At 47.6% G+C, this 20,752-nt stretch overlaps 2 protein-coding genes across 3 annotated transcripts in view; one reads left to right on the forward strand and one right to left on the reverse strand.

The window, feature by feature from the left end:
* Positions 1 to 20,752, reverse strand: part of LOC308590428 (cytochrome P450 2A13-like) — an 80,167-nt gene that overhangs the window by 51,331 nt on the left and 8,084 nt on the right. The window lies entirely within an intron of this gene.
* Positions 83 to 15,727, forward strand: LOC308590420 (cytochrome P450 2F3-like; the record flags this gene model as incomplete). 2 transcript variants are annotated; one of them, XM_081200460.1, is made up of 9 exons in its annotated part: positions 83 to 262; positions 4,675 to 4,837; positions 6,788 to 6,937; positions 7,084 to 7,244; positions 8,733 to 8,909; positions 9,072 to 9,213; positions 11,318 to 11,505; positions 12,798 to 12,939; positions 14,828 to 15,727. In XM_081200460.1, the coding sequence occupies 9 exons, from the start codon at positions 83 to 85 to the stop codon at positions 15,013 to 15,015; spliced, it is 1,491 nt and encodes a 496-aa protein (XP_081056586.1). In that variant the 3' UTR covers positions 15,016 to 15,727. The 2 variants fall into 2 exon arrangements, with proteins under 2 accessions (XP_081056586.1, XP_081056587.1); XM_081200461.1 differs by lacking the exons at positions 83 to 262; positions 4,675 to 4,837 and adding an exon at positions 6,150 to 6,367.

Raw genomic sequence — 20,752 nt, forward strand, 5'->3', positions numbered from 1 at the left:
TGGGTGTTCCCCAGCCGCCCTTATAAGTCCTCTCGGCGCCTCCCCATAGCCCAGAGGGGGCATCTCTTGGCCAGAGTCCTCCATGGAGCTGTTCTCTGGGACTCTCTTCCTGCTCCTTTGCGTCTGTGGCGTCCTCCTCCTGGGCTTGGGATGGAAGGGCAAAGGCGGCAAAGGCCGTCTGCCCCCTGGACCCACCCCGCTCCCCATCCTGGGGAATTTTCTCCAACTGGACCCAAACAACATGCTCAGATCCCTGGAGAAGGTGAGTCTCCATTCGCCTCCCTGCTCTCCTCCTCCAGTGAAGTCCTGACAGTAGACCTAAACTCTCCCTCTGGGAAGACAGCCAAGCCTGCAAGTTTGGCTGGTGGGGATTGGAAGGGTGTAAATAGCCCTACAGTTACATATAATAATAATAATAATAATAATAGTAATAATAATAATAACCTACAAAAGATTAAAAATTAAATATTAAAGATTAAAACATTAATCTTCGACATTTCTCAAATGAAAATAAGGATGTCCAATTCCATAACGATAATTTTACTATTTATACCCCACACATCTTACTGGGCTGCCCCAGCCGCTCTGGGCAGTTTTCAACATATATAAAAACGTAATAGAACATTAAAAAAACCCCTTCCCTATACAGGATTACCTTCAGACGGCTCGGGAGTCGGATGACTCCATACCCTCCAACATTTCTCCAGTGAAAAGTGGGACATTCCAGGATCAAATCAGAAAACGGGACGGCTTCTCTAAATTAGGGATGTCCCTGGAAAGTAGGGATCTAGGAGGGTCTGCAGCTGAGGACTTATCTCTGTAGGAATGAGAGGGCATCAGAAGAGACTGCTGGATGTGTCCAATGGGGGGTTCTCTAGCCCACCACAGGGGCGAGCCAGGCAGTGACGTAGCGTAGGGGGTGCAGGGGGGCCGGCCGCACCGGGCGCAACATCTGGGGGTTAGGGTTAGGGGGCGCAAATCCATGGGTTAGGGGGCGCAAATTACTTGCCTTGCCCCGGGTGCTGACAACCCACGCTACGCCACTGCAGCCAGGTACCTCTGTGAAGCCCACAGTCAAAGCCTGAAGGCAATATCCCTCCTCACAACATTTCCCCAGAACCTGATAATTCAAATGTGTACCTGAACTCACATGTGCACAGCCAGGACTCATGCATGTTCATATACACACTGCTGAGAGGTTTGGGATCTTTTGCTGGAGTTCTAACATGATCTTGTCTAATGAGTATGTGTTAACCCTTAAGAACGTCTCACACCAAAGGAATATAGAAAACTATTTTATTACATGAAATAGAAGTGACACAATATGTATACCTGAAGGAGTGTCCCCACCCACATCGTCCAGCCCCGGACACTGAGGTCCTCCTCCGAGGGCCTCCTGGGGGTTCCCTCCCTGCAGAAGTGAGGTTACAGGGAATCAGGCATAGGGCCTTCTCGGTGGTGGCGCCCGCCCTGTGGAACGCCCTCCCAGCGGATGTCAAGGAAATAACTACATGACTTTTAGAAGACATCTGAAGGCAGCTCTGTATCGGGAAGTTTTAAATGTTTGATGTCTTACTGTGTCTGGCTGGCTCTTTAGAGCCTATCAACTTCCTTCCCTCCCGCCTCATGGCTTTCAAAATTAACCTTTATATCCTTGCATTTTGTACGTTTTCCAATTCTAATTGCGCTCATTACAAAATGACTCAAATGTTAAATAAATATAGAAAGGTAGAAAATTTATCATTACAAATCTTCAGACAACCAAACCTGCTAGTGATGTTAGTTGTTTACAATAATCTTTCAGATGTCGTATAAATTTAATCCAGTCCTTTTGGAATACTTGATCGTGCAGGTTTCAGATTTTTCTTTTCAGCTTCACCAGTTCTGCAAAGTCCACCATCTTCATCTGCCACTCTTCTTTCGTTGGTACTTCTTGTTATCTCCCATTTTGGGGCTAAAAGAATTCTTGGCTACGATGCCTGCACTCTTGATCGGAAGAGTGAAAGCTTCCCTATTTTTAAAAGCCTATAGAAACGTTGGCCTGACAATTTTGCCATAAACCCACACTAGCAGTAGAGAAGAAGAAGAGTTTGGATTTGATATCCCACCTTTCACTCCCCTTAAGGAGTCTCAAAGTGGCTAACAATCTCCTTTCCCTTCCTCCCCCACAACAAACACTCTGTGAGGTGAGTGGGGCTGAGAGACTTCAGAGAAGTGTGACTGGCCCAAGGTCACCCAGCAGCTGCAAGTGGAGGAGCGGAGATGTGAACCCGGTTCCCCACATTATGAGTCCACCGCTCTTAACCACTACACCACACTGGCTCAGTAGGGGCAGGGGAGGAAAGTATACCTGTCTTTAAAGCAAAGCAGAAGTGTGCTGAGTCCTGGAGAGCGCTGGGTTAACTGCTGTCCTGTTAGAGTCAGAGGAGCTGGGGTCTTGGCTAATGCCTCCTCGTAAGGAAGGGAGGGACATTGAGATGAGTGATTCCCGTCCCCTGTCACACTCACACACACCCAGCTCCATCCCATGGCCATCTGAGTGAGAAAAGGACTGAAAACTGGCCTTATCTGCTTGCTTATCACTCTATCTGTGTTCTGCTTAACCAAAGGGAGATATAGCGAGCAGTTAACTGGACCTGGCTATCTCTTGGCTGTGCCACCATTATCTTGAAGTCATGCATTCTGGAGTTTGAACGGATTTCTGGATTTGCATGTGTTGACCATTTCAAGGTGTGAAGTTTTTCCTGAGATGAGGCCGGTACAAGGTTCAGGAAGAAGAATCTCATGTCATATTTAAGTTACGTCAATCTTATACCCGTGCCATGATCTACAGAGATCAGCCTCATTGTAAGTTCAGATTCACACACAGCTGTTCACAGTTAGACTGCCTCTCATACGTGCCAACTCCCTGGGGCCCACGAAATCCCCCATGAAGGGGCCGAGCACCCACAAATTTCGGTGCCAGGGCCATGCACCCCACAGTTTGGGGGCCAAGCTGCCACTCCTTCTGCCTCTCAACCTGGAGTTTCTCCATTAGTTGTTCCTGTCCCTGCCCCACTCACCATTGGGGGTTGAGGTATGGAGGCTCACCCTCAATTCCCAATCAGTCAGACTTTATTCCGTAGCAGGACAGAGTCCACAGAGATAGGGGAAGCATTTCCATTACAGGCATGGCCAAACCTGGCCCTCCAGCTGTTTTGGGACTACAATTCCCATCATCCCTGATGGGAACACTGGTCCTGTTAGCTAGGGATGATGGGAGTTGTAGTCCCAAAACAGCTGGAAGACCAAGTACGGCCATGCCTGCATTAGGACAATAGGCAAATATATGTCACCTGAGCCGTTCCTCCTCTAACCAAGCACCTTCTGACGCTTCTCCATCTCTCATTAAATCACAGTCCATGAAATACAAATTATTCAACCCATGTTTCAGAACCCTCCTTGCACTTTTCACTTTAATAGTCTGTCTTGGGGTCACGGCACACTCTTGCACGGGTGACGTTGGCCTGACTAATAATAATAATAATAATAATAATAATAATAATAATAATAATAATAATAATAATATCTTTATTGTCATTGCCCCCTTTGGGGACAACGAAATTACTTGACTGCTCCATAAAAACACTAATTAAACAATACAGTATAATACAGCAAGGGAGATTAGATGACTTTCAAAGTCCGGGCTTCCCATTCAGGGCCGAGATCGCTCTGGAGAAGAAGCTGTTCTTAAGACGACTCGTTCTTGTCTTCATCGACCTGTATCTCCGTCCCGACGGCAAGAGCTCAAAGAGACAGTGACCAGGATGCGATGGATCTTTTACTATGTCCAGTGCCTTCCTATGGCACCTTGTGGCATAAATCTGCTCTAAGGTGGAGAGTGGGCAGCCAACAATGCTCTCTGCTGCCTTAACAACTCTGCACAACCCCATCCTGTCCCAGGTAGTACAGCTTCCGTACCACACACATAAGCCACAAGTGAGCACGCTCTCAATGGCACAGTGATAGAAGGCAAGCAGCAGTTTCTGCGGAAGATGGTTTTTCCTTAGAATTCTCAAAAAGTACAGTCTCTGCTGCGCCTTCTTCACAAGCCCCCTTGTGTTGACACTCCAGGACCGATCCTCTTGTAATTCAATGCCCAAAAATCTGATGATGAGCCTAACAGTAATTCCACCTCACACATTAATGGGAGAGGGTCAGATATGGGAGATATGGGTCAGTAAGGCCTGCTGGATCAGGCCAGTGTCCCATCTAGTCCAGCGTCCTCGTCTCACAGTGGTCAGTCAGATGCCCTAATGGGAAACCTGCGAGCAGGATCCAAACGCAAGAGTCGTCTCCCCTCCTGTGGATTCGAGCGACTAGGATTTGGAAGTCTTTCTGTCTCCAGCTGTGAAGACAGAGCAGAACCATCCTGGCTAGAAGCCAACGAGAGCCCCCTCCTCCCTGAAGTTGTCTTTCAAGGCCATCCAATTTGGTGGCCATCACTTCCTCCTGTGGAAGCGAGTTCCATAGTTTAACTCTTTATCCCAAATATGTCCTCCATCTGCCCTGAATCTTCCAGCTGGCCCTCCCCTCCCCCCAGGCTTCACTTCCCTCCGCACTGGGCTCCCTTCCTGTCCAGTTATCCCCTCACCTGTCCACACCTGGGCCAACCTGATGCTCTTCTCCCGGCAGCTGGGCGAGGCCTACGGCTCGGTCTTCACCGTCTACCTAGGGCTGCGGCGAGTCGTGGTCTTGAGCAGCTACAAGGTGGTGAAGGAGGCCCTGGTGGACCAGGCAGAGGACTTCAACGCGAGAGGGCAGCTGCCGTCCTTCTCCAAGGATTTCCATGAGCACGGTGAGAGGTCCATCCCTGTGGGGGAAGGGGGCTTGGGGCACAGCTCAGTCCATCTTTCTGTCACTCATCAGACATGTTGGAGGGTAGAGTGCCAACCTGGTGCCCTCCATCTGGTTTGGACTACAATTCCAATCAGCGCCAGCTAGGGATGGGCCGATAGGACTCGAACCCATGGCTTCAAGTTACAAGAAAGTTGATTCTGACTAAGCATCAGGAAGAACTAACTGATGGGAAGAGCTGTTACTGGAACAGTCTCCCCCCAGAGGTTGTGAACTCTCCTTCCTTGAAGTAGAAGAGTTTGGATTTGATATCCCGCTTTATCACTACCCGAAGGAGTCTCAAAGCGGCTAACATTCTCCTTTCCCTTCCTCCCCCACAACAAACACTCTGTGAGGTGAGTGGGGCTGAGAGACTTCAAAGAAGTATGACTGGCCCAAGGTCACCCAGCAGCTGCATGTGGAGGAGCGGAGACGCGAACCCGGTTCACCAGATTACAAGTCCACTGCTCATAACCAACACACCACACTGGCTTTCAAACAGAGGTTGGATGTCCTGGAAGCTTTACTTGAGATTCTTACATTACAGGGGGTTGGACCAGGTGAGCATTGGGCTCCCTTCCAACTCTACAATTCTATGGTCTGTCAATTTTGGTTTCTATCAGTTTCTCATCTTCCCCAGTCTTAATTTCAGTTCCCCACATATCCACATTGGTTTGTGAATTATTCATCCACATTTGAGTGCAAGATTCTCCTAACATGCACATTTTTCTTAATAGGTACAACATTGCAAAGCAATTTCCCCAAAACAAAATGCCTTTCACTCATCTTATTTCTGTGACTGTAAGTTGCCATAAGCTGCTTTTAACCTTGTGCTTTAATGTTGCAATCCCCCCCCCCCGTTACGCTGGGACCTTAGGGTAAAGGGCGGGTAATTAATGTTTAGATATTGGCATCTGTCTGTCTCTAGAGACAATGGAGTGTGCCTCTGGGGTGAAGGCAAACCATTGTGTTGGCAAACCATTCTGTTAGTGACCTCCCCAGGGCAGAAGCCTGGGCAGCGTACATGGGAGTCCTGGTCTCCACAGAGGACAAGACCCCTCTTGGTCCCACTGATGTGGTCCCAAGGAAAGCAGAGCAAGACGCTTGACACCAGCTTGGCTGCAGGAGTTGCCAGAAGGAGGCGTACAAGGCATCATCCAATCACCTTAGGGATTTGTGTAGGGTTTAATCCTTTGCCTTGACTTCTCCTGAAGATATCCCACAAGGCAGCACTGTTTTGGGACCAGAGTTTTCCTTCTCCTTGATGGCTCCCTTCCTAGGTGGACGAGCACCACCTGCCCATCACTTCCCTCTACAGCACATGCAGAAACCACCTTCTTGACCATTGGACTCACTCTTGGTCCTGTTTACTCAATCCGCTCAATTCTTATGCATGCTTTATTTTTGCGGCACTTGACTTGGCTGAAGAACCGCGTTGCAAAATTCAGAGACGATTGGATTCGCAGCTGTGTTCCAGTTCTTGGCACATCTCGTAAATTCAAACAGAATTGACTTTTTCTCCCCCTTGCCAGCCAACTGGGCCAGATGTTACTGGGAGAGATGCAAGTTCTCACCCCCCCAAACAGCTGGAGGGCACCAGGTTGACAAAGGCTGGTTTTACCCACCCTGGTTTTTTCTTGAAAGCAATGTACTTAGCAGCATTCGACTGGCACATAAACAATACCCTTCACAACCACTGTTTATCTCAGCAGTAGAAAGGTTAGGAGAAATTTATGCAGCAAACTGGAGGTCAGGAAATGGGAGGTTGTGGGAGATGTCCCTGGGAAACATAACACATGAATCGGCCAAGGTTTAAAAGGATGAGTATTGAAGAGACAATCTGTCCCTGTCAAGGAAGAAGGGGGGAGATATACACAAAAATATTACTATAATCATAATATTGCTTGGCCAGGGCTGACCTTTTCCAACGGCGATCGGTGGAGGCAGCTTCGCAGGTTCAGCCTCACCACCTTGAGGAATTTCGGGATGGGGAAACGGTCCATCGAGGAGCGGATCCAGGAGGAGGCCCAGTGCCTGGCAGAGGAGTTCCGTAAGTTGCAAGGTAGGCCTCTGGAGAAATCCATAATTAAAGGATTGGTCGCCTCTAGAAGGCTCTGTGGTGCTTGGTCCACAAGCGTAGCCATTGTGTGCTCTTGCCAAAGACAGACCTTTCATTCCCTCCTCCTGCCTTCTGTCTCTCCCTACTAGGGACGCCCTTTGACCCCACCGTCGTCATCAGCCGAGCCGTCTCCAACGTCATCTGCTCCATCGTATTTGGGAACAGGTTCCGGTACGACGATGAGAAATTCATCACCCTGAGTGAGCTGATCACAGAACGGTTCCGCGTGGCCAGCCTGCCCCCGTCTCAGGTGAGGGCGGACGGACTGCAAACCCCCCCCCCCCAATATATCTACTTATTATCGTGGGTTTTTTTAAAGCAAAGAACTGAAAAGTTAAACAATAGAGTGTCACAGCATGGAAGGGCAAAAGAGCAAAGATAAAGCCCAGTTCCAAAGCATTAATGCATACAAAGCTTATATTTGCAAATAAAGACTATTTATTAGACACAGTATTCCCCTGTGAATTACATCATCACCATCATTAATTTTTAATCCATCATTTTGAATTATAGCAATCTGAAAAATACATTGTTGTTGTTGTTTAGTCGTTTAGTCGTGTCCGACTCTTCGTGACCCCCTGGACCAGAGCACGACAGGCACTCCTGTCTTCCATTGCCTCCCGCAGTTTGGTCAAAAAATACATATATGGCAACAAACAAGCCATAAACAACAAAAGAAAACAAAAGCAATGGTTTGGCTTTTCTGTCAAGGTCACTTTAAGAATTTCAGCGTCTTTCCATAAGAGTTTGGAAGTTTGATTCAATTAACATATTTTATTCAAATGCATCCCTCTATAGAGTCCAATGTTTCTGAGGTGGTTTTCTAGCACGATATTCCTGGTGTATCAAGGAAATAAACAGAGGCCAAGATCCATCATTATGGACGCTCAAAGTTCTCTCTAGTCTTAAATGAGACAGACGTTTGCAAAGGCAAGCTGCACTGAGTGACCACGTGTCTCAATTCTTGTATAAGAATTAAAATCATGCCATCTATCTGTCTGCCTATCTAGTCCTTCAAGCTCCGCCCTAGATATTTTCGCATGTGGAATCTCCCTTCCAGGAGAGCAATTTGCCAAAGCCCTGAATACCAGAAATCCAGATTATTAGGTCACGGTTCATAAATCTGTGGCAGGAAGGAGCGATTTGTTGCCTAGGGGGCTCAATTTGCCCCCCCCCACCTGACCGCTTTATGTTAAGCAACCACAGCAATGGGCTGAATCCGTCTCTCCAGTTCACTGTGTAGAGTGTTCTCACTCGTGGGCCTTGCAGGGCAGAAGGCAGCGCTGGAATTTCTGAAGCGAAGGGAGGCTTTTGGAAAGGAAAGCCGAAGGACCCATGAGCATGTGCAAAGAGTCAAGGGTCACTTTTCCAGGCAGGCATAAGCCTCAGTGTGGTGTAGTGGTTAAGAGCGGTAGACTCGTAATCTGGTGAACCGGGTTCGATTCCCCGCTCCTCCACATGCAGCTGCTGGGTGACCTTGGGCCAGTCACACTTCTTTGAAGTCTCTCAGCCCCACTCACCTCACAGAGTGTTTGTTGTGGGGGAGGAAGGGAAAGGAGAATGTTAGCCGCTTTGAGACTCCTTCGGGTAGTGATAAGGCGAGATACCAAATCCAAACTCTTCTTCTTCTTCTCAGCATGTGCCTTTTTTTGGGAATCTGAGTTTGCAGGAGACACATACTAAGGTCAGCCAAATGTGGTAGCGCCCTTCCATTGCTCCCCATCTTCTTCCCCCGCAGCTGTACAATATTTTCCCGGAGATCATGGAGAAGATCCCCGGATCCCACCACGCGGGCAGCAAATGTTCCCAGGGGATCATCCGCTTCATAGAGGAGAGGATCAAGATTCAGCAGGCCTCGCTGGATCCCTCTGACCCCCACAGCTACATTGACTGCTTCTTAGTTAAGATGGATCAGGTAAGGAATGAACTTCCACATCTCCATCATCTGCCCCCCCTAAAACGTGCTGTCTGCAGGTTTCAGAGAATGGTGGAATTGGAAGGGACCCCAAGTGGCATCTAGTCTGACCCCCCACCCCTTTCAGTGCAGGCATTATAGCTGACCTCGATCTCTTGGCAGGAAAAGAATAACCCGGCTTCTGAATTTTGCATGGAGAATTTGATCGTGTCCAGCTTCAACTTGTTCTTTGCTGGGACGGAGACGATCGGCACCACCCTGAGATATGGATTCCTCACCATGCTGAAGTACCCACAGATTCAAGGTGAGGGCAGAAGGAGGAAACCTATGAGAATCACCTGAACTTCTACAGCTACAGACCAGGTTGTTCCCAGGGTGTGTCCATTGTCGCATGCTGACAGCTTCTGGGAGCCGCAGGTGAGAGAAGAGTGTTGGGTAGGGACCAGAGACGGACAAAGTACCCCAGAAGGAGTAGGACGTGTCCCCAACCAGAGGTACTACCACTCCCCTATCACTCCATACCCCCAAAAGGAGGAAAAGCCTAGGGTATCTGGTATCTCCAAATGGTCTCCCATCCAAATGCTAACCAGGCCTGACCCTGCTTAGCTTCCAAGCTCAGACACGGTTGGGTGTGTTCAGGGTAGTATGACTTTGATTGGCTGGCTAAGCCAAGTGAGGGTAGCCTATGGGTCTCAAACCCTCAGTGAGTTAGCAGCTTCCCCTGCAAGTGAAGGCAGGCTCTGGCAGCTGGAGCGGACGAGATCCAAAGTGGGTTCAACGGTCAAATAGGCAGTTTCTGCATGTGCTTTAGAGGGAACCAGGGGGCATTGAGGGGACGCGGGTGGCACTGTGGGTTAAACCACAGAGCCTAGGACTTGCCGATCAGAAGGGCGGTGGTTCGTATCCCTGTGACAGGGTGAGCTCCTGTTGCTCGGTCCCTGCTCCTGCCAACCTAGCAGTTCAAAAGCATGTCAAAGTGCAAGTAGATAAATAGGTACCGCTCCAGCGGGAAGGTAAATGGTGTTTCCGTGCGTTGCTCTGGTTTGCCAGAAGCAGCTTAGTCCTGCTGGCCACGTGACCCGGAAGCTGTACGCCGGCTCCCTCAGCCAATAAAGCAAGATGAGTGCCGCAACCCCAGAGTCGGCCGTGACTGGACCTAATGGTCAGGGGTCCCTTTACCTTTACCTTTAAGGGGCATTTAAATGACTTCTGAAGGGTGAGAGAATGGAATGCTTGCTGAAGAATGACAGCTTTTGATACTGGATAGTAGCTCACAGCCTACTTGAAGTTGGACATTCCTGCCCTACACAAATCAGGACTGAGGTCCCTAAGACGGTTGGGTGGCACCTTGTACGCCACCTTCCTGCAACTCCTGCAGCCCAGCTGGTACCAAACGTCGTGCTCTGCTTTCCTTTGGACCACATCAGGAAGGCCGAAAGGGGGGGTCTTGTCATCTGAGCAGCCCAGGACCTCCAGACACGCTGCCCAAGCTTGCGCCCTGGGGAGGTCACTTTGGTGCTCCTAACACAGCCGTTTGACTTCACCCCTGGTGACACACTCCATTGTCTCTCAAGACGGTCAGATGCCAAGAAGAGATCAAGCTGATGATGGAAAGCAACAGCCCAAACTTAAGTGCACTCTTCTCCATGGAGGGCTGTGTGGACCATGTACCCCACCTTGATTTCCATGGAGGAAAAGGTGATCTATGAATGCAGTAAGATAAAGAAACAGGCAATTTCCACCCTCAAGGGAAGCCCCAAATAGAAGTGACTGTAGTAGTCAAGATGTGAGATTAACGGGACATGTAGTTCCGTCCTGGTGAGAGTAACATCATCTAGAAAAAGGTTACCGTATTTTTCGCTCTATAAGACGCAACAGACCACAAGACGCACCTAGTTTTTGGAGGAGGAAAACAAGAAAAAAAATATATTCTGAATCTCAGAAGCCAGAACAGCAAGAGGGATCGCTGCGCAGTGAAAGCAGTAATCCCTCTTGCTGTTCTGGCTTCTGGGATAGCTGCGCAGCCTGCATTCGCTCCATAAGACGCACACACATTTCCCCTTACTTTTTAGGAGGGAAAAGGTGAGTCTTATAGAGCATGCTCTGGTCCATGGGGTCATGAAGAGTCGGACACGACTAAACGACTAAACAACAACATAGAGCAAAAAATACGGTATACGCACAGTTCCCAGACGAGAGGGATTTGTGCCCATGGCCCCTCCATCTCGTCCTCCCACCATCCCCAAAAATATCCCAGTGAAAGGGTGTCAAGAGAGAAAGGCATGGTGCTATCCTGATTGTGAACAGGTGCTCAGTCATAGAATGATGGTATTGTACAGTTGTAAGGGACCCAAAAGGTTATCTTGCTCAGCTCCCTGTGACACAGGAATTGTTCTCTTTTCCCCAAGAAAAACTCCACGAGGAAATCGATCGAGTGATTGGGAGGGACCGGATCCCAGCCAGTGAGGACAGGAACAAAATGCCCTATATGGAGGCTGTAGTGCACGAGATCCAGCGATTCAGCGATATCCTACCCATGAATCTTCCCCGCATGGCCAGGAAAGACATCCACTTCAGGGGCTATGTCATCCCCAAGGTAAGATTCCCAGCAGGGGTGGAGGGATCAGGATCCAGCCTTTGGTCCCTCCATGCAACTGGTCTGAAACTCCTGGGTCAGGGCGGGGACAGGATTTGAGCTCAGTGCCTCCCATGTCACACCTGGACTTGCCTTGGAAAGGCATTTATCCACAGGAGTCAGTTCTCCACCTGTGAAATGGGTATATTTCAAAGCTCCCAGGAAGCTGCCTTATCTGTCTGCCAGGATGCTTGTCCATCTGGATCTTTTTAATACTACTAAATGATGTAAAGTGCAGGGAAGATTTTGAAACAAAATCAACACTGGGTTTCTCTAGAGTTGGAATGCTGCTGCTGACAAGCCAATAATCATAGAATTAAAGAGTCGGAAGCGACCCAAAGGGTCACCGTGTTCAACCACCTGCAATGAATTAGTGGGATGAGGTCTGTGGGGCGCTAACTTTGAAGGTCACTAATCCAGAATGTGGCAGCTAGACTGGTGACTGAGAAAGGCTGCCGGGAACACATAACACCAGGCCTAAAGGATCTTCGCTGGCTCCCAGTATGTTTCCGAGCACAATTCAAAGTGTTGGTGCTGACCTTTAAAGCCCTAAATGGCCTCGGTCCAGTATACCTGAAGGAGCGTCTCCACCCCCATTGTTCTGGCTGGACACTGAGGTCCAGCTCCGAGGGCCTTCTGGTGGTTCCCTCACTGAAAGAAGTGAAGTTACAGGGAACCAGGCAGAGGGCCTTCTTGATGGTGGCACCCACCCTGTGGAACACCCTCCCATCAGATGTGAAGGAAATAAATAACTACAGTGGTACCTCGGGTAAGAACTTAATTCGTTCTGGAGGTACGTCATTAACTTGAAACTGTTCTTTAATATATATATATATATATATATATATATATATATATATATATATATCATTTATTTAACATAATTATTACAAAATGTAAGCAAAATATTGCAAATACATACAAACATATTTTAAATAAGGACACATTTATAAAAAAGAGGAAAAAGAAGAAAAAAAGAGAGAGAGAAAAGAAGATATTCTACAAATATCTCAATATGAAAATATTAATAAAATTTCATTGATTGACCTGAAACTGTTCTTAACCTGAGGTACCACTTTAGCTAATGGGGCCTCCCGCTGCTGCCGCACCACCGGAGCACAATTTCTGTTCTCATCCTGAAGGAAAGTTCTTAACCCGAGGTACTATTTCTGGGTTAGTGGAGTCTGTAACCTGAAGCGTCTGTAAGCTGAAGCGTCTGTCACCCGAGGTACCACTGTATATGCTTCTCCTAGGGGACCTACATCTATCCTTTGCTGAGCAGCGTTCACTATGACGCAGAGGAGCACTCCAACCCTCAAGAGTTTGACCCAGGGAGATTCTTGGATAGCCAAGGCTGCTTCAAGAAGGTGGAGGCCTTCATGCCTTTCTCAGCAGGTAAGTGGGGAGGGAGGGGTCTCCTTCCATTCCAACGAGAGGGGAGTGGGGAGTGGGGAGTGGGGAGTGGGGTTGGTGAGTGGTCTCCTATGAGATTCATTTCCAGGCGGTCCTTCCCAGGAGGGTCAGAGAAAGGAACCTCTGTTCTGGTCCTACTTGTCTTGGCTTCTCGCAGGCATCTGGGGGCCACTGGGAGAACAGGATGCAGGGCTGGGGGGCCTGATCCTGCAGGGCTCTCCTGTGTTGTACCTGCCAAGGACAGCGTGGGAGAGGGGCTGGGTTGACCATTTATCAACCTGTTGCTGCACGCCCCATTGATAGACTACATTACAAACACCCCACCCAATGCAAGGGGCCACAGATAGAGGCCAAAGAGGAACATTTTTGCCCGGCACCCAAAGATTTATAATGAAGGCATCAAGTGAGCCTCCCTGTGTAGAGCATCCCACTGCAGAAAAGGCCCCGTTCCCTTGTTGCCAACCTCTGGACCTCTCATGGAAGGGGCCCTGTTTCAACCGTGACTCTTCCAGCGCATCTTTCCACCTATCCAGTGGTGTAGCGTGGGGGGTGTAGGGGGGGCCGGCCGCACTGGGCACAACATCTGGGGGGGGGGTGCTCACACTCTCAGCTCTCTGCCCCTACCTGGCTCACTCACTCTCTCTCACTGCAGTGCTGGCTGTGCAAATCCGATCCGAGCCGCTGGGTCGCCGCCCACTGTGGAGGGGGTGGGTGCCATGCGTGCGGTGCGGAGAGAGAGCGAGGGACTATCTGGGGGAGGGACAGTGCAGCGGCCGCCCAGCGCAGCGCTGAGCGCGGGAGAGAACCACACCAGACCAGACCAGGCAGCAGCAAGAAGAAGCTGGCAGCGACGGCAGGTTAGGGGTTAGGGGGCACAAATTATTTGTCTTGCCCCAGGTTAGGGAGCGCAAATTACTTGCCTTGCCCCGGGTGCTGACAACCCACGCTACACCACTGCACCTATCAGCCATTTAACACTTTCTTTTAATGCCTATGCATCATATTACAGTATTGATGTATTACAGTATTTTAATATTTTTTGGGAAGCCGCCCAGAGTGGCTGGGGAAGCCCAGCCAGATGGGCGGGGTATAAATAATAAATTATTATTATTATTATAAGCTATTGATCAACGTACCTATGAGTAATTGTTCCCACTAAATCAGTTTGAAAGCCAGTGTGGTGTAGTGATTAAGAGTGGTAGACTCGTAATCTGGGGAACCGGGTTTGCTTCCCCGCTCCTCCACATGCAGCTGCTGGGTGACCTTGGGCCAGTCACACTTCTCTGAAGTCTCTCAGCCTCACTCGCCTCACAGAGTGTTTTTAAAAAATGCTTTATTGGTTTTAAAACCGTACAACAGAAATAATCCATAGATGTTAAAGATGAAATAAAAACATACCATGGTTCATTCCTTTCTTCTTCTTCTTTTTATTGATTTTTTCAAAATAAATTTTATTAGTATTTTCCAAACAACACCACCACGAAAGATATCAAAAAATAACAATACACAACACACAAAAACCAGCATTTGAAAACTAAAGAAAGCAGCAACAACAACAAATCCATATCTTACAAGTTAATATTATAAACACTACAACAACAACGGCAAGTCATTGACTTCCACCAATCCCACAGCACCTCCTTTATCTCTCATTGTGTCTTCCTGTTTTCTTTATCATCTCTATCCTAACATCTAGATATAAATCCTTCATTCCTTAATTAATACTTGTTTCTAAAGGAAATTCCTAAAGCACCCCAAGAATGAGGCAGAAGAACGGAAACTTCTTTCACGGGGGAATAAATTCGAGGGTGGGTTCTGTCAGAGGGCTCCTTCCACCCGCCCGACAGATTTTGCATTTTTCTCTTGGCAGGGAAGCGTATCTGCATGGGCGAAGGCTTGGCCCGCATGGAGTTGTTCCTCTTCTTCACCACCATCCTGCAGGCCTTCACCCTCCAGTCCCCTGTGCCCCCCAGCCAGATCAGCCTCGCACCGGCGGCCGTGGGCCTTGGGAAGGTGCCCCCAAAATACCAGCTGTCAGCGTCCTGGCGCCAACACTGATCTCTCCCTTCCTGTGTTGCGGCGCAAGGAGATCTCGGTTTCTCTCTCAGTACCTCTGCACTCCTGAGAGATTGGCCGTAAAGTAGGAAAGCCCTCTCTTTGAAGGCCTGTCCTGGCAAGGAAGAGGAGGAAGAACCCAACTCACCTGGTGGACTTGAACTGTTTTGCAAAAATGTGCTTCTTAGGCAATTGTGCATACGAAAAAGGCAATGTTAGGAGAAATTTGCACTAAATGGTTGATGAATTTTCAGAAAACTGATATGGAGGGCACCAGGTTGTGGAAGACTGGATTGGGGATTTGATTTTCCTTTTTAAAAAATCATTTTATAATGTTCATAAAACACAGAGAACAGTTATAACAAGAGATGGGAATGAAAAGGTGAAAAACAAAATTTTAAGAGAGTCACATGGGTCAGCATATCAAAGTCCAAGCAAAAAAGACTGACTTTCAAGGCTAGTTCCAGATCTGCCGGGCTGGGGAGAAGGGCTATCTTGAGAAAGAGGCTTCCTTTGTGTAGTAATAATAATAATAATAATAATAATAATAATAATAATAATAATAACAACAACAACAACAACAACAACAACAACAACAACAACAACAACAACAACAACAACAACAACAACAACTTATTATTTGTACCCTGCCCATCTGGTTGGGTTTCCCCAGCCACTCTGGGCGGCTTCCAACAAAGATTAAAAATACATTAAAATGTCAGATACAGATAGGTAGCCGTGTTGGTCTGCCATAGTCAAAATAAAAAAAATTCCTTCCTGTAGCACCTTAAAGACCAACTAAGTTAGTTCTTGGTATAAGCTTTCGTGTGCATGCATGGTATCTGAAGAAGTGTGCATGCACACGAAAGCTTATACCAAGAACTAACTTAGTTGGTCTTTAAGGTGCTACAGGAAGGAATTTTTTTTATTAAAATGTCACACATTAAAAACTTCCCTGAACAGGGCTGCCTTCAGTATATGCAATAAAGGAATGCCAAGTCATATGCCTTGTCAAAACTCTCAAATGATTCACAGCTTACTTCATTATCGCTATATCCCACAGTGAGCGTTGCCAAGCACCCAGTGTAAGATTTTGTAATGACTATTTGGTCATGAGTTTGACCAAACTGCGGGAGGCAGTGGAAGACAGGAGTGCCTGGCGTGCTCTGGTCCAGGGGGTCACGAAGAGGCGGACACGACTAAACGACTAAACAACATTTGAGCTGCCAAGATCATACATAAGACCAATTCCTTTGGCAATGTATCTACATTGGTACCATCAAAAATATTCATGTTTTGGAGACAAGTTGCACAAGAAATTTCAGAGATTGCAGGCACACCAGTGAATCTTGATGTCTGTTTCTGTCTATCATAAATATTCAAAGCTTGCAGTGCAGAACTAGTTTGTAAAGCTATTTTTCTATATTTGTTGGCTGTGGATAGGTTGACCATTGCTCAAGGATGGAGAAATAGGCCAGACTTTCCCCTTCACATTCGCTTTCAGAAGGCTCTATGTATCACAATTTCAGAAATGTTTATTCATTTGAGGCATCGCCCAGCCAATGACCTATGCTGCCATGCACCGTATTTTTCGCTCTATAAGACGCACCAGACCACAAGACGCACCTAGTTTTTGGAAGAGGAAAACAAGAAAAAAAATATTCTGCATCTCAGAAGCCAGAACAGCAAGAGGGATCGCTGCGCAGTGAAAGCGGCAATCCCTCTTGCTGTTCTGGCTTCTGAGATAGCTGTGCAGCCTGCATTCGCTCCATAAGACGCACACACATTTCCCCTTACTTTTTAGGAGGGAAAAAGTGAGTCTTATAGAGCAAAAAATACGGTATATTTCTGACATATTTTAAGAAACAAACTCGGGGTTGGCAGGTTCCTACCAAATTTGGCACTGATTATAACCTGATATCCACTATTACTAGCCATTCTATGATTCTATGATTCTATGATTCTATCTCTGGTCCTGTGAGATGAATAATCTTATTTCCTAGCCTGATTTCAGATTGAACCTCCTCATGTTCTAATCTTGTATCCAAACATGGATCTATAACAGCAAGTCACAAGATGACTATTTTTGTTTTGTTTTGTTTTAAAACACAGCGTGTGACTTTTCGGCAGTGTGCAGGACTGGCAAAAGTCCTGGCAGGCCCTGTCTGGGCCTGTGTTCCCAATGACCTGACTTGGCTTCCTCCAGCCCCTTGGCAGCCAGAAGAGCAGCTGGGCTCTGCTCCCTGGTGAGGCTGGTCAAAGATTGACAGAGATGGACCCCGGTTGACATCTATTGATTCTTTCCCCCAAAATGACCTTTAAGCTGGAAGATTAGCCATCCATAAATTGCACAAGGCATTGTAGATTCAAGGGCTCAGTTGCTTGTCAAATAAAACTCATAGAATCATAGAACTGTGTTGGAAGGGACACCAAGAGTCATCTGGTCTCCCAGAACACGAAGAGGTATGAAGAGAGTGGAGCAAAGGTAGACAAGATGGAGAAGTCTCAGATTGTTTGGGAAGGAACCAGGGGAGGAGGAGTCTAAGGGAGCTCACTGGGGCAAGACCTACGAGGAAGAGTTGTTGTAACACTAGGCTTGGGTTTCATTGAATAAAGAATTGACGTCACTGACACTGTGTTTCTTTCATTGCTGACCAACACCCTGGCTCCTGGCACTCGGAAGGTGGCGGACTTTCTTTCCTTGGAGGTTTTTAAGCAGAGCTCAAATGGTCATCTCTCAGGGATTCTGTGATTCCTGCATACAGAGGGCTGGACTAGATGACTCTTGGTGTCCCTTCCAACTCCACAGTTCTGTGATTCTATGAGTTCCTTTATTTGCCGTGCAACTGAGCCCTTGAAGCTACAATGCCTTGTGCAATTTATGGATGGCTAATAATCCAGCTTAGGGACACAGGTGGCGCTGTGGGTTAAACCACAGAGCCTAGGGCTTGCCGATCATAAGGTCGGCGGTTCGAATCCCCATGACGGGGTGAGCTCCCGTTGCTTGGTCCCTGCTCCTGCCAACCTAGCAGTTCAAAAGTGCACCAGTGCAAGTAGATAAATAGGTACCGCTCCAGCAGGAAGGTAAATGGCATTTCTGTGTGCTGCTCTGGTTCGCCAGAAGCGGCTTATTCATGCTGGCCACATGACCCGGAAGCTGTACGCCGGCTCCCTCGGCCAATAAAGCGAGATGAGCGCCGCAACCCCAGAGACGGCCACGACTGGACCTAATGGTCAGGGGTCCCTTTACCTTTAATCATTCAGCTTAAAGGTCGTTTGGGGGAAAATAATCGATAGATGTCAGCCAGGGTCTATCTCCATCAATCTTTGACCAGCCTCACCAGGGAGCAGAGGCCAGCTTCCAAGGGGCTGGAGGAAGCCAAGTCAGATGGAGGGTCATTGGGAAAAGAGGCCATACAAATCTCATTCACCATGTTATTTAGAATTATTCTCCCTCCCCTCCTCTGGACTTCCTTCAACTCCCCCTCTGCTGAGTTATTTAGTTTTATTTATCGTATCCTGCTTTTCCTACGCAGAAATAAAACTCCTTATCAGTTCTCTGAAATATCTGTTGCTCAAAAGAAGTTGTGAAAGTTTATTCAAATCCAGCCAATGAATCCAGTCCATTCTGTTGTTTCTGCAAATAAACTGTAAATGGTTCCCAGACTCTTTGGAAGTCCTTTTTGTCCTTCTCTCGTAGTTGGTCTGCTAGCTTAGCCAATTTTGCATAGTTCATCAGCTTTTCTTGCCATTGTTCCTTCCGCCTTCCAATATTGTGCAATAAAGATTCTTGCCACTGTTGTAGCATACATAAATAATGTTCTGCCAGTCCTGCGCCCTGCCCAGAGGTCACATGCTGCGCTTTGAGGTCCAAGGAGCTCCAAGGTCCGAGCAGGAGGCAGCCGAAGCCAAGATGCCAGGCCACGATTCCAGAGGCAGACAGAAAACAAGAAGCAGACAGAAGAAGTCTCTTTGGCCCTCTGTCATACTGACCAGATTTGAAAACCCAAAACAGGGAGATTTGAACTCCTGCCCACATATTGAACTAACTATCCTGACTCCCTGGACCACAGTACAGTGGTACCTCAGGTTACAGATGCTTCAGGTCACAGGCGCTTCAGGTTACAGATTCCGCTAACCCAGAAATAGTACCTTGGGTCAAGAACTTTGCTTCAGGATGAGAACAGAAATCGCGTGGTGGTGGTGGTGCGGCGGCAGGAGGCCCCATTAGCTAAGGTGGTACCTCAGGTTAAGAACAGTTTCACGTTAAGAACAGACCTCCGGAACGAATTAAGTTCTTAACCCGAGGTACCGCTGTATCATTAAAGCCCATCCCAAAGATTGATCCACGGGCATTGAAGACATATTCCTACATTTACAAAGAAGAGGGCTGTCAATGGTTGTTAGCAACAATGGCTAAGCTCTTCCGGTCAAATCCTGATTGTGGGTTTCCCATAATGGGCATCTGTTTGGCCACTGTGAGAAGAGGATGCCAGACTAAATGAAAAACCTTTGGCCTGATCCGACAGGTAGGCTCTTCTCATGGCACCTCCAGGTCCCGAGGGAGTTTATCCAAATTCCTAGATTCTTAGAGGTATTTGGCCACTGCGGAAACAGGATGCTGGCCTTTGATGGGCCATTGGCTTGATCCAGCAATCCCTAATAATAATAATAATAATAATAATAATAATAATAATAATAATAATAATAATAATAATAATACAGTGGTACCTCGGGTACTGAAGCTGTTCTTAACCTGAAGCACCACTTTAGCTAATGGGGCCTCCCGCTGCTGCCGCGCCGCCGGAGCACGATTTCTGTTCTCATCCTGAAGCAAAGTTCTTAACCTGAAGCACTATTTCTGGGTTAGCGGAGTCTGTAACCTGAAGCGTATGTAGCCTGAAGCGTATGTAACCCGAGGTACCACTATAATAATAATAATAATAATAATAATAATAATAATAATAATAATAATAATAATTTATACCCCGCCCTCGCCAGCCAAGACCAGGCTCAGGGCAGCTGTTGTTTAGTCGCTTAGTCGTGTCCGACTCTTCATGTCCCCCTGGACCAGAGCACGCCAGGCACTCCTGTCTTCCACTGCCTCCCGCAGTTTGGTCAAACTCATGTTGGTCGCTTCGAGAACACTGTTCCACCATCTCGTCCTCTGTCTTCCCCTTCTCCTTGTGCCCTCCATCTTTCCCAACATCAGGCTCTTTTCCAGGGAGTCTTCTCTTCTCATGAGGTGGCCAAAGTCTTGGAGCCTCAACTTCAGGATCTGTCCTTCTAGTGAGCACTCAGGGCTGATTTCCTTCAGAATGGAGAGGTTTGATCTTCTTGCAGTCCATGGGACTCTCAAGAGTCTCCTCCAGCACCAGAATTCAAAAGCATCCATTCTTCGGCAATCAGCCTTCTTTATGGTCCAGCTCTGACTTCCATACATCACTACTGGGAAAACCATAGCTTTTACTATACGGACCTTTGTTGGCAAGGTGATGTCTCTGCTTTTTAAGATGCTGTCTAGGTTTGTCATTGCTTTCCTCCCAAGAAGCAGGCGTCTTTTAATTTCGTGGCTGCTGTCACCATCTGCAGTGATCATGGAGCCCAAGAAAGTATCGCCAGGTATAAAACAATTGATTAAAATACCACTTAAAAACAAGATTAAAGCACAACATTAAAATGCAGCATCTTATGTTCTTAGGTATGAAAATGCAGCATTTTGTAAGAAATAAGAGGTTAG

Source organism: Podarcis bocagei (genome assembly GCF_964188305.1).
Source record: "Podarcis bocagei genome assembly, chromosome: 7".
Classification (NCBI taxonomy): domain Eukaryota; kingdom Metazoa; phylum Chordata; class Lepidosauria; order Squamata; family Lacertidae; genus Podarcis; species Podarcis bocagei.